Genomic DNA, 13,765 nt, shown 5'->3' with positions numbered 1-13,765 from the left:
GTCTGTCTTTAATGTGAATCTATTGAGCGTCACTTGGTAAATTGTTTTCCTCCAGGTATCTTAGTTTCTCTATCAGTAAAATGGTGCTAACGACACAAGCCCTAACTTTCCATGGGCTTTATGTTCTACTGCAGCAGAGCTAGATGTTATTAAGAGAATTTTAGGATTTAGCATAATGCACATCTCTTATATGGTCATAATTGAGTTGAGTGATTTCTTGCCTTATCAAAAAGTCTTCTTCAGAAAGAAAGGAGAATGCCACAGAGTTATTTACTATTTTTTTATTACCCAAGATAAATAAACAGATACATTATTACTAACTTTTCCATCAGCATAAATAGAATTACATAAATAAACATTTCAAAGTGTAAACTAAAGATATGTAAAGAGTTTTCATTACTTTTTCAGCCTGACACATGAAGGTGTCTGGATTCTGAATTTACACAGCTCAAGATTTTTGGGGAAAATATTTTTTTTTAAAACTGAGACTTCTTCATTTTTAATATATTCTGATAAATTCTAGCTAATCATTATAGCTTGATTCAGTTTTGTGGAGACTGAATCAGGCCCCTTCATTTCACTGCTGTTAGGCAAGGAAGCTTTCCTCCGTGGCTCCCTGCCCATGCACTACTGGCTGCCTTTAAGCCTGGTGTCGGATCAAGGGGGTGACACATGTGCAGCCCACAGTGATTATTTTCTTCTCCAACCGGTATGATTGCTGGCAGCCCTTCTGCTCCCTCCGGAGGACAAGGATCTCCCGTTTGATGGGGACGGAGTTGACGCTGTGGTCCAGCTGCCCGTCTGAATTCACACACCTGGAGTGGCGGCACTTGGCATCAGCAATCACTTGGGGGAAACGGTTGTGGTCCTCATCGATCCTGTAAGTTGACATGAAAGGAAGTATTTGAAATGGAAATGCTTCTGCTTCTCCGGAGTCATGATGGTATGGGTCACTACGGGCTCCTAGCTCAGGAACCTGCACCTCCTAGGAGATTGCCTATAAAGGGGCAGTAGTCCCTCCACTACTGTAGGTTTTTAAGTGTAAAGAAAGTGTAAGTAAGTAAATACTGCAAGTTTTTAAGTGTAAAAGACAAGCATGCCAGGACTGTATGCAACTACCTTTGCAAAGAACTTGCTTCAAATAGGCACTGACTTGGAAAGACGGAATAGAAATTGTTTGAGGTTTCCAACATGTCAGATTGACTAACGGACCCAAAGACCTTCAGCTTCCCTCCAAAACATGAAATGTTCTTAGGGCCTGATGCTGATGTTATTAAACCGCCATTGAATTTGGTGCAATGTTAGCCCTCTGAGGTCTTTTTGATGACCTCTTAGGTGAAGAATGCTTTTGAAGATAAAGCTTGTCCCAATATACAAATAAATTAATTAAATTACAAAAGTAATTTGCTTTGCCTTCTGTATGTTGACCTAGACCATGCTTTTGCTCTGTGCTTATATGGATTATATGGACCGTGGCTACCTTCATATTTCCAAAATCTCACAACAGTGCTTCACTGATAGTAAAGAAGTGGGCATAGTCTCTGCATTATTCTTGACCATTGCAGTCAGTGTATTTCTAGGCCCTAAGGACAGAGAGCATACCTGTAATCCCATGGAGCCAGAGAGCGGCTGCTGACATCAAGAGTCATTTTGGTGTCCTGGTTCATGTTGCTGATGCTTATGTTGACTCTCACAGTTTGAGGGAATTTTGAGTCTTTTTGGGTCAGGCATCCAGCATATGCTTGCTTGAAGAGGCTCTCCGGCTTGAGTCCAGGCTGTATCACCTTCCCGTAGGCAGGACTGCTGGCGGACAGCACGGCCAGCACCATTAAGAGCAGTGATCTGAACTGAAGACAATTGATATATTTAGGACCTAATGCAGGTACGGCTTCTGTAACACAGCACACATGACGACTCTTCTGTGCGGCTGGGAAATCCATCCACAGTCAGCCTAGCTGGTAGTTAAAGCCCGTACTGTAAGTTGGAGCAATTATGTGAAAATGTGCCGTATATCACAGCCACTCTTGCTTTCATTAACTCATTCTTACAGTGCTGACAGGTATGGTATACACTCAGTTGTAATTTGGTGATAAAAAGATTTCAGTTATACAAAATAATATAATACAGGAGATAGCAGAAAGGATATAACAACAAAAAGACACTCTAAGGTTGAGTTTTCAACGTATTTCTTGACTTCAGAGTATGTGGCAGTAGCCCCATTCCCTAATACACCCGTACAGCCTCATTGCTGCCCCATGCTGGTGCTATTTATCAGTCTCCCATTTTAGTTATTTTCAATCATTAATGATTAAAACAAGAATTTTAAACGTGGGTCCTGACAGTCATCTATTAAAATTCAAATATGTTTCTGTCAAATTGGGGGAAAAGAAACACGAAGCAAGTTCTTACCAGAGAAGCACAAAGGATCGGAGACATCTTCCTTCCTTCTCTTTCTGCGGCTGATACTTGTGCTGGGCTCTGTCGAACTGAAGGTGTCTGGGCACATTTGCTGCTGGACTTTTTATAAGGGCTTCTGAGCTGTCCTAGTTAATGTGGAGTAGGTGTTTTTTTTCCCAACCTTAACTGTGGTTTCTGACCATAACTTAAATTAAAAAGTGTATATATATATTCCATTAACGCAGGTGGAAGACAGGATATGGGCTCACCCTTTCTTAGATCTGTAGATGATGTCACTGTTTTAGCCATGTCACTCAAGTAGTAACAAAACTCAATGATGATATTAGAAAACCACCAAAAAATTGGCACGCACTGCAGTAAGCAAGTGCAAAGTGCACAGTTTTAAACTGGGACTAGAGTCGTCATCTAGTCAAACATAAGTTGATGCGCTTCACGGTCTTGACTTGGGATGCTGTAGATATCAAAAACACTAATGTCACTGTCACTGCCAGATTGTATCCGTTTGCTCCTGGGTCGGGCTGATGTCTTTTCATCCTGAATTAGACAGATATTGGACAGCTGGCTGCCATCCGATTGCTCTCCATACTTGCCATGTTCTGTCACTTGCCTTGGTGTCTAGGGATCCAGGTTCCTTCTCAGGCTCCTGTTTTTTTTCTCAAATTTCCTAGTCTGAATCAGGCTATTTTTATTCATGTCTATACCTCAGGTGTGATATGACAGTTTTGATCAGAATGCTTTGTGATAGTGAGTTCCCAAATTCAGTCATTCTCCATCTGGGAAAAAAACCCCCGTGAACATTGGTTTTGATCTTGCCACCTTTTCATTCCTCTTCAGGCTTTTGTGCTATGAGACAGGGCTTTGATCCTAAGGAAAGGGGTCTGGGAAGTGTGATGGATGTAGTTAAACCTCCAGTTCCTAAGTTAGGGAGGGGACAGAGGGGTTCAAGAGAAACCTCATGAAGGCTGTGAGATACAAAATGACTCCTGTAGGCAGGAAAACTGGAAGGAACTGCAGGCACCTCCTCCCTGGTATATAGGTGATAGCATGCTACACTTGAAGATATTGGGAGATAAAATGCCTTAGATTGTGTAGCCCCAAGGCATCACGACTCCTTGTGTCCCAGCCCTGTGTCCTGGGTGACAGTGATCAATGATCCCATGTAGCTCCTAATCCCACCCTTCTGTCTCTCCGTCCTTGTAAGACCAATATACTGCAGCTGTGATGTACCCTGCCATGTTAGTATTTAAACGTGCAATATTTAAATTCATGTGTTCAAGTGGACAGACCCCATGTGACATGGTGACAGTCAGGATCCCTTTCTCCCTTTCAGGGGTATTTTTCTAGATTTTCACTAAGATATTTTAAGGGGTCTGCGGACCTGGAGAGGTTGGGCTGCTTCAAAGCTGTGCCCTCTTTTGACTTTGGGTCACTGTTGCTGCTCTAGCTGATAGCAACTGCCTCAAGTTTTGTTCTTCTTAGGCAGATGTCTTGATGAGCTCATTAACAGCTGTGGGCTTGACCCTGAAAGAGACCTTGCCTGCAAGGAGGGATGTCTGTATTTATTCCACTCATCTGCTTTCAGAGATTTAAATCAACATCCCTCTAGCAAGTATTTTGGTCACTGGGATGTATGGGATGTTCTGGGACAGGGTGCTTCTGTGGCATCATTCAATATCCTCTGGTCAGAGCTCTACAGTTATGCTAGCCAGCAGCAAAGTAGGGATATGAAAATTTTGCATAAAGCAGATACTGGACCAGGAACTAGAAACTTGATGCCTCTCCCAGGCAAATATCCCAACAACTAGCCTATGGAGTCGTCGTCTTCTCCCCAGCAAATGCTTCATGGCATAACTAATTAGGACAACTCAACATCTCCCAAGGAAAGACTCTCCACCCAGAGTGCTACAAAACCTGACACATAGAGAGAGGGGTAGGCTCAAACCTCTCAGGCTGCAGCTTGTCAGGTAATTATGCTGATTGTAATGAACTATGAGATATAATAAACCAGCTGCACTGTCTTTCTAATGAGGTTCCTGAGAAACTGTTTGGAGAGTAGGTGGGTGATGGACAGACACAAGAATGTTGATGCTTCTTGTAGGCTGAATTTCAGAGAGATTCCTGAAGAATGGGCTTATGTTTCAGAAAGGAAGGGTGAATGCTGAATCCATCCTTCTCTTCAACATGTCTTTCTTAGGAAATTACTCTCGTCACTTTGCTCTGACAGTGAGTTACAAGTAGCTAGGATGTGCACCATAAAGTAATACTCAGTACAACAGCCTTGATCCACTGATGTGTGCCTTTCTCAGGTCTAATTTTGGTGATGTTTTCAGATGAAATGATGCAAATAAGGTGTGTTTTTTAGATTTGACTAATATTTACATGTAAGGCCAAGTTTTACTCACCTTGTACCATCCAAAGGAGGATGTAAATAAGGGCAGAATTTAGTTTGCAGTTTCTGGGATAGCCATGACCTATATCAGCTTGTTTAAAAGATGCTGATGCTTGAAAAGTTAAATGTATAATTCAGTTTCCCTCTTAGAGTTAGAGAAGTACAGGTTAAAGGAAATGGTTCCCTCAGAAGGGGTTTTCTCTAATGCCATTTACTGAAATATCCATTCAAAGTGGGTCAGTTAAATTTCCAATTTTAGAAGCAAGAAAGATTTCAAAAGCCTGCAAGGTAGCAGAAGGTCAGGTTCAACCAGTCTGACCCTAAATCCAGGCTTGTCTACTCTAAATGTGTCAGTGGTTTTGGTTACCTCAGTACTTGAAAGGTGAATAGTTAAGCATTCAAAGATGGCTAATGTAGCACAACATTGCAATGGTGAAAATAAAAAAAAAAACCTTTCCATGGTTTAATTTTGAGCCATGAACGCATTTGTTTGCAATTGTCACAGGCAAGATGAGAGGGTCTCAGGAGAAAATATACCTCTTGAAACGCTTCTAACAAGTCTAAATTATGCAAACAAAACTCTTAGATTTCTGATTCCAAGATTTTTCTGAGTTCCAAATACTTATTTTTCAATTCTTCCTGGTCTGAAGTCAAAAGAAAAATTCAACATGAGTTGTTCCATGAGATTAGAGTTTATTCCATGGCATTCGTTTTGTTCTGGCACTTAGCTCTCTCTTAACTAAGAGTTTCATTACTATATGCAAAAAGGACTCTATCTTGTGCTTTTCCTATTTTCATGTGCAAGGACATAAACCCCAACTGTTTTCATAACTTATGTGTATAGTATTGTGGGTGAGTGCCCTAGAAAACACCTTGATATGCCAGAGCTATATGTGCTGTGACTTTCTATTAAAATCAACTTAAGCAAGAAACAATTAACTCTGCATTCAACGGGAACTGCAGTTACTGGGAGATCTGAAAACTCGGACACTAGTAAAAGCTTATTGAAACAAAACAAAAAAATTAAAGATTATCTAAAGCCTTTTGAAACCAAACCTAGCCCTTCTCTTGCCTCTGGTGAAAGCTTTCTTGAGATTAAGTTGCTACTTAAGTACTTTACCCAGCTGAGATCCTTCAGGCACCCAAATCTGAGTGTACTGGCCTTGATGACACTTTCTCCCCTCAAAGGCACAGTGTGAGTCAGTGCCAGAGCTCCGGTGTCCTGACCGAGCTTGCAGTAAACTAAAAGAGAAATGGCAGATATCTCCAAATACTTCAAACATTTTTTTTTTCAATCACTATCATCAGTTAAGTTTATGCTACTTTTGGAAAATAAGGAGCTTTTCTATTTACATGTAGAGAAATAATTACTTTTTTTTTTTCTTGTTGGAGAGAATGCATTTTCTTCCTCTTGATTACATATTGTTATAAATCCCTATAAACCAGGGCAACACTCTTCCTCTTACATACAAGCGTTGCACGGCCCACTGTGCATTGTGGAGGTAATTTCTAGGAGATCAACGATTAGACTGCGCCTGAGGCCAGCGGTTATCTGAGAGAAACTCAGAACTTCATGGGGCAGGGCTCTGATCACTGGGGTTAAAGTTTAATTTTAGTTTAGTTTAAACCACTGATCTGAGTGGATGGTTGGACCAGAGACATTCAGAGGTTAAATCTGATCTCCCACCCTTTGATCTTTCTATAGGAAACATGGCAAAAAAAGCTAAAGTAACTTTTTTCCTCTGTTAAACACCTCTACTTTTCCTCCCCAGCAGCTGCAGTAGAAATTATCATCTCCTACTGCATGCCTAAATTTTCCAAATGCAGCCAAATCTATATCACAGTTATTCATCAGCTGTGGTTGATGTCAGTGGTTGACATGTCTGTTGCATGACTAATATCTAATAGATACTCAGTAACTGGAATGTCAACATAAAGGAAGTAGACCACACAATTCATCTTTTTGATTGCTGTTTGGAGAGACAGGGGAAAAAGAGAGTTTCCAGATATATGAGTTGGACTTAATGAGAAGCAGGAATTTTATGCCTGCTCTGTAGCAATTAATAGATGATTAATATGTAACTGTAATGTAGTCCAGATAAGTGGAGAGGGGCTTTATGCCGCCAGGAGGTGGGTGCAGGATATGACTGCTCAGATTATAGCCGGATTCTGATCAGCAGCAGTACCGCTACTTGTGTTATCGTAGTGCCCAAGGGTTCGTTGTAAAGCTGGGCTAAATTAGCACCTAACACCTAATGGAAGGGATGATATCTTCTGGCCAACACAAGGTACTTGTCTGCATGTAAGGGGAAATTTGAGAAATGCAACAACTGGCTGATGAGAGGGGATCTAGGTTGAAACCAGATCATTAGAGGTGGTAAAGATCTTCCTTGAGCACAAATGATTTAATGTACCTCCTCATTTATTTGTTTTTGTGGTTATCAATGATGTTAATGACCAAATAGCTTTGTTATCAATTAAAGATCCCTCTGTCAATGCTTTATTTTCATGGCTTCACTCGATGATCTCAGAGGTCCTTTCCAATCTTAACAATTCTATGATTCTATAATACCTTTTGCCTGACCAACACAGTGGCCTTCTATGATGGAGTAACTACATCAGTGGACAAGGGAAGAGCTACGGATGTCATCTATCTGGACTTCTGTAAGGCCTTTGACACGGTCCCCCACAACATCCTCCTCTCTGAATTGGAAGGATATGGATTTGATGGGCGGACTGTTTGGTGGATAAGGAATTGGCTGGATGGTCACATCCAGAGGGTAACGGTCAATGGCTCAATGTCCAGATGGAGACCAGTGACGAGTGGTGTCCCTCAGGGGTCCGTACTGGGGCCAGTGCTGTTCAATATCTTCATCAATGACATAGACAGCGGGATCAAGTGCACCCTCAGCAAGTTTGCAGATGACACCAAGCTGAGGGGTGCAGTTGACACACCTGAGGGATGGGATGGCATCCAGAGGGACCTGGACAGGCTGGAGAGGTGGGCCTGTGTGAACCTCATGAGGTACAACAAGGACAAGTGCAGGGTCCTGCACCTGGGGTGGGGCAATCCCCGGTATCAATACAGGCTGGGGGATGAAGGGATTGAGAACAGCCATGCCGAGAAGGACTTGGGGGTACTGATAGACGAAAAGCTGGACATGAGCTGGCAATGTGCTCTCACAGCCCAGAAAGCCAACTGTATCCTGGGCTGCATGAAAAGCAGCGTGGGCAGCGGGGCGAGGGAGGGGATTCTGCCCCTCTGCTCTGCGCTGGTGAGACCCCACCTGGAGCCCTGCGTCCAGCTTGAGGGTAGGGTCCTCATCACGGGAAGGACATGGACCTGTTGGAGCGGGGCCAGGGGAGGCCACCAAAATGGTCAGAGGGCTGGAGTACGTCTGCTATGAGGAAAGGCTGAGAGAGCTGGGGGTGTTCAGCCTGGAGAAGAGAAGGCTGCAGGGTGACCTTATTGCGGCCTTTCAGTACTTAAAGGGGGCTTATAAGAAAGATGGGGACAGACTTTTTAGCAGGGCCTGTAGCAATAAGACAAGGGAGAATGGTTTTAAACTAAAAGAGGGGAGATTCAGACTAGGTATAAGGAAGAAATTTTTCATGATGAGGGTAGTGACACACTGGAAGGGGTTGCCCAGAGAGGTGGGAGATGCCCCATCCCTGGAAACATTGAAGGCCAGGCTGGCTGGGGCTCTGAGCACCCTGATCTGGTTGAAGATGTCCCTGCCCATTGCAAGTGGGACTAGACGACCTTTAAAGGTCCCTTCCATCCCAAAGCATTCTATGATTCTACGATTCTATGACTGGCATATGCCTATTTGTTTTGCCCCTGTAGCCATGTTATCAGCACAGAAAGGTCCAGGTCTGGTTAAGAGGCATCATTCAATATAAAACAGGATAGTGGTCTTCTGTTGCCCACCCATTGCCTCCACACCACTGCTGCAAGGTTGCACGTCTCAGAGGAGGAGACCTTTAGCAGTGGTTATTCTCTGAAATCTCTGCCTGGGATATTTCTGGAAACTGCATTGCACTGTGGTCAGAATTTGCATATGTTTGGAAAAATGATGAATTTCCTTTTCTTATTTTTTAAAAAAAAGTCAACTCAAACCCATACTAGGTGAAAGGGCTCGAAAATTAGGATCCCCACTGTGCATTTGCAACTCTCATCAAAACCACTCTGAGTCACTTATTCTCTAATAGTTTTGAATTCTGACACTTTCTCGCACAGAAAATGTCATGGTCAGAAGTCATTTCTCTGTGAGAAAAAAAAAATGGAGCTTGAGTTCCTAAAATGAGATGATGAATGACCAAGTTTTTCAGATTTTACCCAGCAGCAGGCAAATGGCCACGGTGGAAACGACTTTATTACTGCAGCCTGCTTTATCAAATCTGCCTGGCAGCCCTGCGTATAAACCCTGGCATATAGGTACATCGAGTGCATCAGTGATAAAACTAGTTTTCTGAATCTAATTTGATTTGAAAGCAGTGGGTGGTGGAGCACAAGCTGGTGGCCGAGCAGCCACCGGCTAAAGGGCTGACGTTTCGGCACATGATGCCAACCTCTCAATGCTCCATGCACGTCCCTTTCCTACAACGTCATCTTGCACCGCTACCAAAACCGCGAGCTGGTTTCATGGGCTCTGTATGGTGCCCTGTACAGCGAGGTCTGTTTCCACTCTGCCGAGTGGCTCAAGAAGGTAGATCTCAAACCTCATGGGCATCATCACAGCCCAGGGCCGCAGGGAATTCCCATGCAGATGAGAACTGAGATTGCAGGGAGGTTGCTCCTGTTTAACGATGCCGCCTCATCTTCCCTCTGCTTCGGTCCTTGTCCAGATATGGTTGAAGATTTCAGGGTCTGATTCTCATTTGTACCTTACTTTCTGTAAGCCTTCCTAAAGAAGTACACCTCATCACACCAGTGACCAATCTACAGGGCTAAATTGCATCCTCGTGGGACATTTGAGAGCATGAAATGAGGAATTTCAGCATCCCATATTCTAGTATGTCTCCTCTTTTGTATCAGCCAGGAGAGCACACACAACTGTATAGATAACCTCATGCACTGCTGCATTCCTTTTCTTGTTGTGCTGTTGAAGTTAGGGGTGATACACAAACTTAAAACCACAAGCTGTGCCCATGTATGAGAAACTTGTATTTGCAAATTTTAACAGCTAGTACTGATAAAACTACACAAGGAGAATTTATCTTTTTTTCCCCCAATGGTTGCTGCAAAGAACTGACTCTCAAATGTTCTCCAGACAAGTCTGCGACATGTTTTTCTCCCTGATTGTCATAGATTTTCAGTTTTGGAAATTCTGAGTGCTCTGGTGCAGCTACTCCTAATTTACTGCAGAAACAGTCAGAAAAGTATCTGTAGCTGGCAGTAGAAAGAGGCTGACAGATCTGCAGCTGGCAACTGTTTTTGAGATAAGGATGAACACACCAAGGACTTCCTGACAATCTTCAGAATTTACTTTGTTTCAGATAAATTTTAATTACAATTGTCCCAAAAAGGAAAAATAAAGATTTTCCAAAGGGTAGGACACAGACTGCCTGGAGATCTGACAGCAATTTTGTGCAAACAGGGGAGTTTCTCAGTGCTGCATTTGTGAAGAGGTGCCACAATCCAGCTCCCAGCCTCTTGGAGGGTCTGTGAGCTTCAGGACTTTGAAGCACTAGGTAGCCCACATGTCTTGAGCTTGGAGCACCACTCTGCAAGGGATGGATGGGTCAAGTGAAGATCCTCCCAAGCAAATCAAGGAAAAAAAATGAGTAAACGTCTTGAAAGCCTGACCCAACAGGGAAGAGGGACAGGAAAAACTTGTCCCTGTACCCACTGGGGATGGGAAATAAACATCTCAACCTGCAGCAAGTGAAATTTCAGATGAACATTTGGAACGTGTTGCAGGCAGGAGCTGCTGGGTGCAGAGCAGCAGCATGGACCCCAAGTCCTTCTCCCCCTGCTTCCTGCCTTTCGCTGGGGCCAAGGTGTGGGCGAGACACAGGATGCGAGTAGATAGTACAGCAAACAGAGAATTTCAAAATGAGTTCATTGTTTATATAAACCATTCTACCAGCTTGAATATGAGCCAATTTTATGGCCCAATAAAGGGTTTCTTTTTGTACGGTTTATAACTGGCTGTGAAATCGTAGAATCCTAGAATGCTTTGGGATGGAAGGGACCTTTAAAGGTCATCTAGTCCATCCCTCCTGCAATTGTCAGGGGCATCTACAACCAGATCAGGTTGCTCAGAGCCCCAGCCAGCCTGGCCTTCAATGTTTCCAGGGATGGGGCATCTACCACCTCTCTGGGCAACCCCTTCCAGTGTTTCACTACCCTCACTGTAAAAAAATATATCTATCCTTATATCTAGTCTGAATCTACCCTCTTATAGTTTAAAAACATTACCCCTTGTCCTGTCATGACAGGCCCTGCTAGAAAGTTTGTCCCCATCTTTCTTATAAGCCCGCTTTAAGTACTGAAAGGCCGCAATAAGGTCACCCTGCAGCCTTCTCTTCTCCAGGCTGAACAACCCCAGCTCTCTCAGCCTTTCCTCACAGCAGAGGTGCTCCAGCCCTCTGATCATTTTGGTGGCCCTCCTCTGGCCCCACTCCAACAGGTCCATGTCCTTCCCGTGATGAGGACCCTACCCTCAAGCTGGACGCAGGGCTCCAGGTGGGGTCTCACCAGCGCAGAGCAGAGGGGCAGAATCCCCTCCCTCGCCCCGCTGCCCACGCTGCTTTTCATGCAGCCCAGGATACAGTTGGCTTTCTGGGCTGTGAGAGCACATTGCCAGCTCATGTCCAGCTTTTCGTCTATCAGTACCCCCAAGTCCTTCTCGGCATGGCTGTTCTCAATCCCTTCATCCCCCAGCCTGTATTGATACCGGGGATTGCCCCACCCCAGGTGCAGGACCCTGCACTTGTCCTTGTTGTACCTCATGAGGTTCACACAGGCCCACCTCTCCAGCCTGTCCAGGTCCCTCTGGATGCCATCCCATCCCTCAGGTGTGTCAACTGCACCCCTCAGCTTGGTGTCATCTGCAAACTTGCTGAGGGTGCACTTGATCCCGCTATGTCATTGATGAAGATATTGAGCAGCACTGACCCCTCTTGAGTAATTTCTCTTTTTAAACAGACCATCACTGCTGCGTTTAACAGCTCTTTATTCTGGGTGAACTGACTGTGCTGAACCCAACTAAGACTAGGAAAAGGAACCGTGGTCCTGCCTGTATTTCAACCCATGTGCTATTGGCCTTGTCGGCCACCTGGGCACATTGCTGGCTCATATTCAGCTGGCTGTTGACCAACACTCCCAGGTCCTTTTCCACCAGGCAGCTCTCCAGCCACTCTTCCCTAAGCCTGTAGCATTGCATGGGGTTGTTGCAACCCAAGTGCAGGACCCGGCACTGAGCCTTGTTGAACCTCATCCAGCTGTCCTTGGCCCATCAATCCAGCCTGTCCAGATGCCTCTGTAGAGCCTTCCTACCCAGGTGACTACATCCTGGGTGAGAGTGAGGACATTTTTGTGAAGACAAGAGTACTGCAGTTTACTCTTTGACTTTGGGAGCATGATCAACCTTGTATGTAGAGTCCAGTCCCTTAAAAGACACCACCCACAGCCCCGCATCCCCTGAGCATCTGTGTCTCGTGCTCCCACCCACTGCAGGACATGAACACATCACAGGACCCTATAGTTACAGCAGCACACATCACATGAAAGAGTCATGTCTTTGACAGTTGTTGTTCTTTTAATATTTCTGTGACCAAACTCTTGCATATCCAGTAAGGGAGCAGTGGGCATTAAGCAAACTATCTATACCATATCAACGTGAGAAGATATGGACAAAACCTTAACTAGTTTGTCCAAACCATGTCCATGGCAGATAGTCACAAAGAGCAAATTAGGATGTAAATTATTTGCTTGAAAAGACTGGATCAGATAACTTAGTTGTTTCATCAGATAATTTATTTGCAAAAGATAATTCAAGTAGCTCTGCCAGAGTGGAGTTTTATTTGTAGCTGCAGCTCATAAGCCTCCCAGCCAAGGAGCTGTGTGGCCACAGTTCTCACGAATGTTATTTATAAACCCTCCTTGTTGCTAATGGGCCACTCTAATTTGGTAGAAGAGGTTATGAAGCAGAGCACATACAGAAGTCTCACATGGATGACGGAGGGATTGCAGTGACCATATTTTGGTCTTTGCTTCCCTGTTGCTCCTCTGGGAATTAAGAAATGTCTGGTTTCTCCACCAGAGAAGCTTTGGGAAATGGTAATGTATTATAGATAACAGTGGAAATGTTTGGGCAGCACAGCACATGAGGACCTCTCATAGGACACCATGAACTCACAGTGGAGTAGCTGCTCCCTTGTGATTCCAAGCCAGGGATGCCAATACCCGACATTTCTTTGCATGTTGACTCTTGTGTTTCTAAACACTTTTTTCCTCATGTGCCCAGATCCTAGACATTCATACAGGAGTCTGTTCTCCATCTCAAAAGCAATAGAAGCATTCTGGTTTAAAACTGATTTTCACAAGAATTACTTGCATAATTTTCAGTTTTGAACTGCTGTCCTTTTTAATATGGATTGAATTCTCCTTGCTGAAGAGAAATTGGATTCCTGATTTTATAAAATACTGTTGCAATCAACCAAGTGAGAATTTTGGATTAGTCTATGGAGAGAAATAGATGATAAGGACCACATATTGAAGAGTTGGTATGTGAAAAGTTTTAATGACTAATACCAAACTAGAATTTAAACACACTTTTCAGTTTCATAAACATCATAAGATGAATCTGTGTATTATTTTTACTTTCCATTTGCAAGCTGTAATAGCAGGTTTGATTGTGCAGGCTAGTTGTATATTTATTTGGACACAGTTCCTTGGCACAGAATTAAAATATCAGTTTTACCTCAAAATAAGATACACACACTCAGGAA

At 43.7% G+C, this 13,765-nt stretch overlaps 1 protein-coding gene across 1 annotated transcript; it reads right to left on the bottom strand.

Annotated features, from left to right (window-relative positions):
* Positions 1 to 640: 640 nt before the first annotated feature.
* LOC309587771 (interleukin-17A-like) lies at positions 641 to 2,436 on the bottom strand (the record flags this gene model as incomplete). The annotated part of the gene is made up of 3 exons (XM_082306222.1): positions 641 to 878; positions 1,603 to 1,847; positions 2,410 to 2,436. 3 exons carry the CDS (start codon positions 2,434 to 2,436, stop codon positions 641 to 643), a joined length of 510 nt encoding a protein of 169 aa, XP_082162348.1.
* Between the last annotated feature and the right edge of the window lie 11,329 nt (positions 2,437 to 13,765).

The sequence above is a fragment of the Platalea leucorodia genome, assembly GCF_965183815.1.
Source record: "Platalea leucorodia genome assembly, chromosome: 3".
Lineage (NCBI taxonomy): Eukaryota > Metazoa > Chordata > Aves > Pelecaniformes > Threskiornithidae > Platalea > Platalea leucorodia.
The sequence above is the reverse complement of the archived record's forward strand: the minus strand, read 5'-3'. Positions and strand labels throughout refer to the sequence as shown.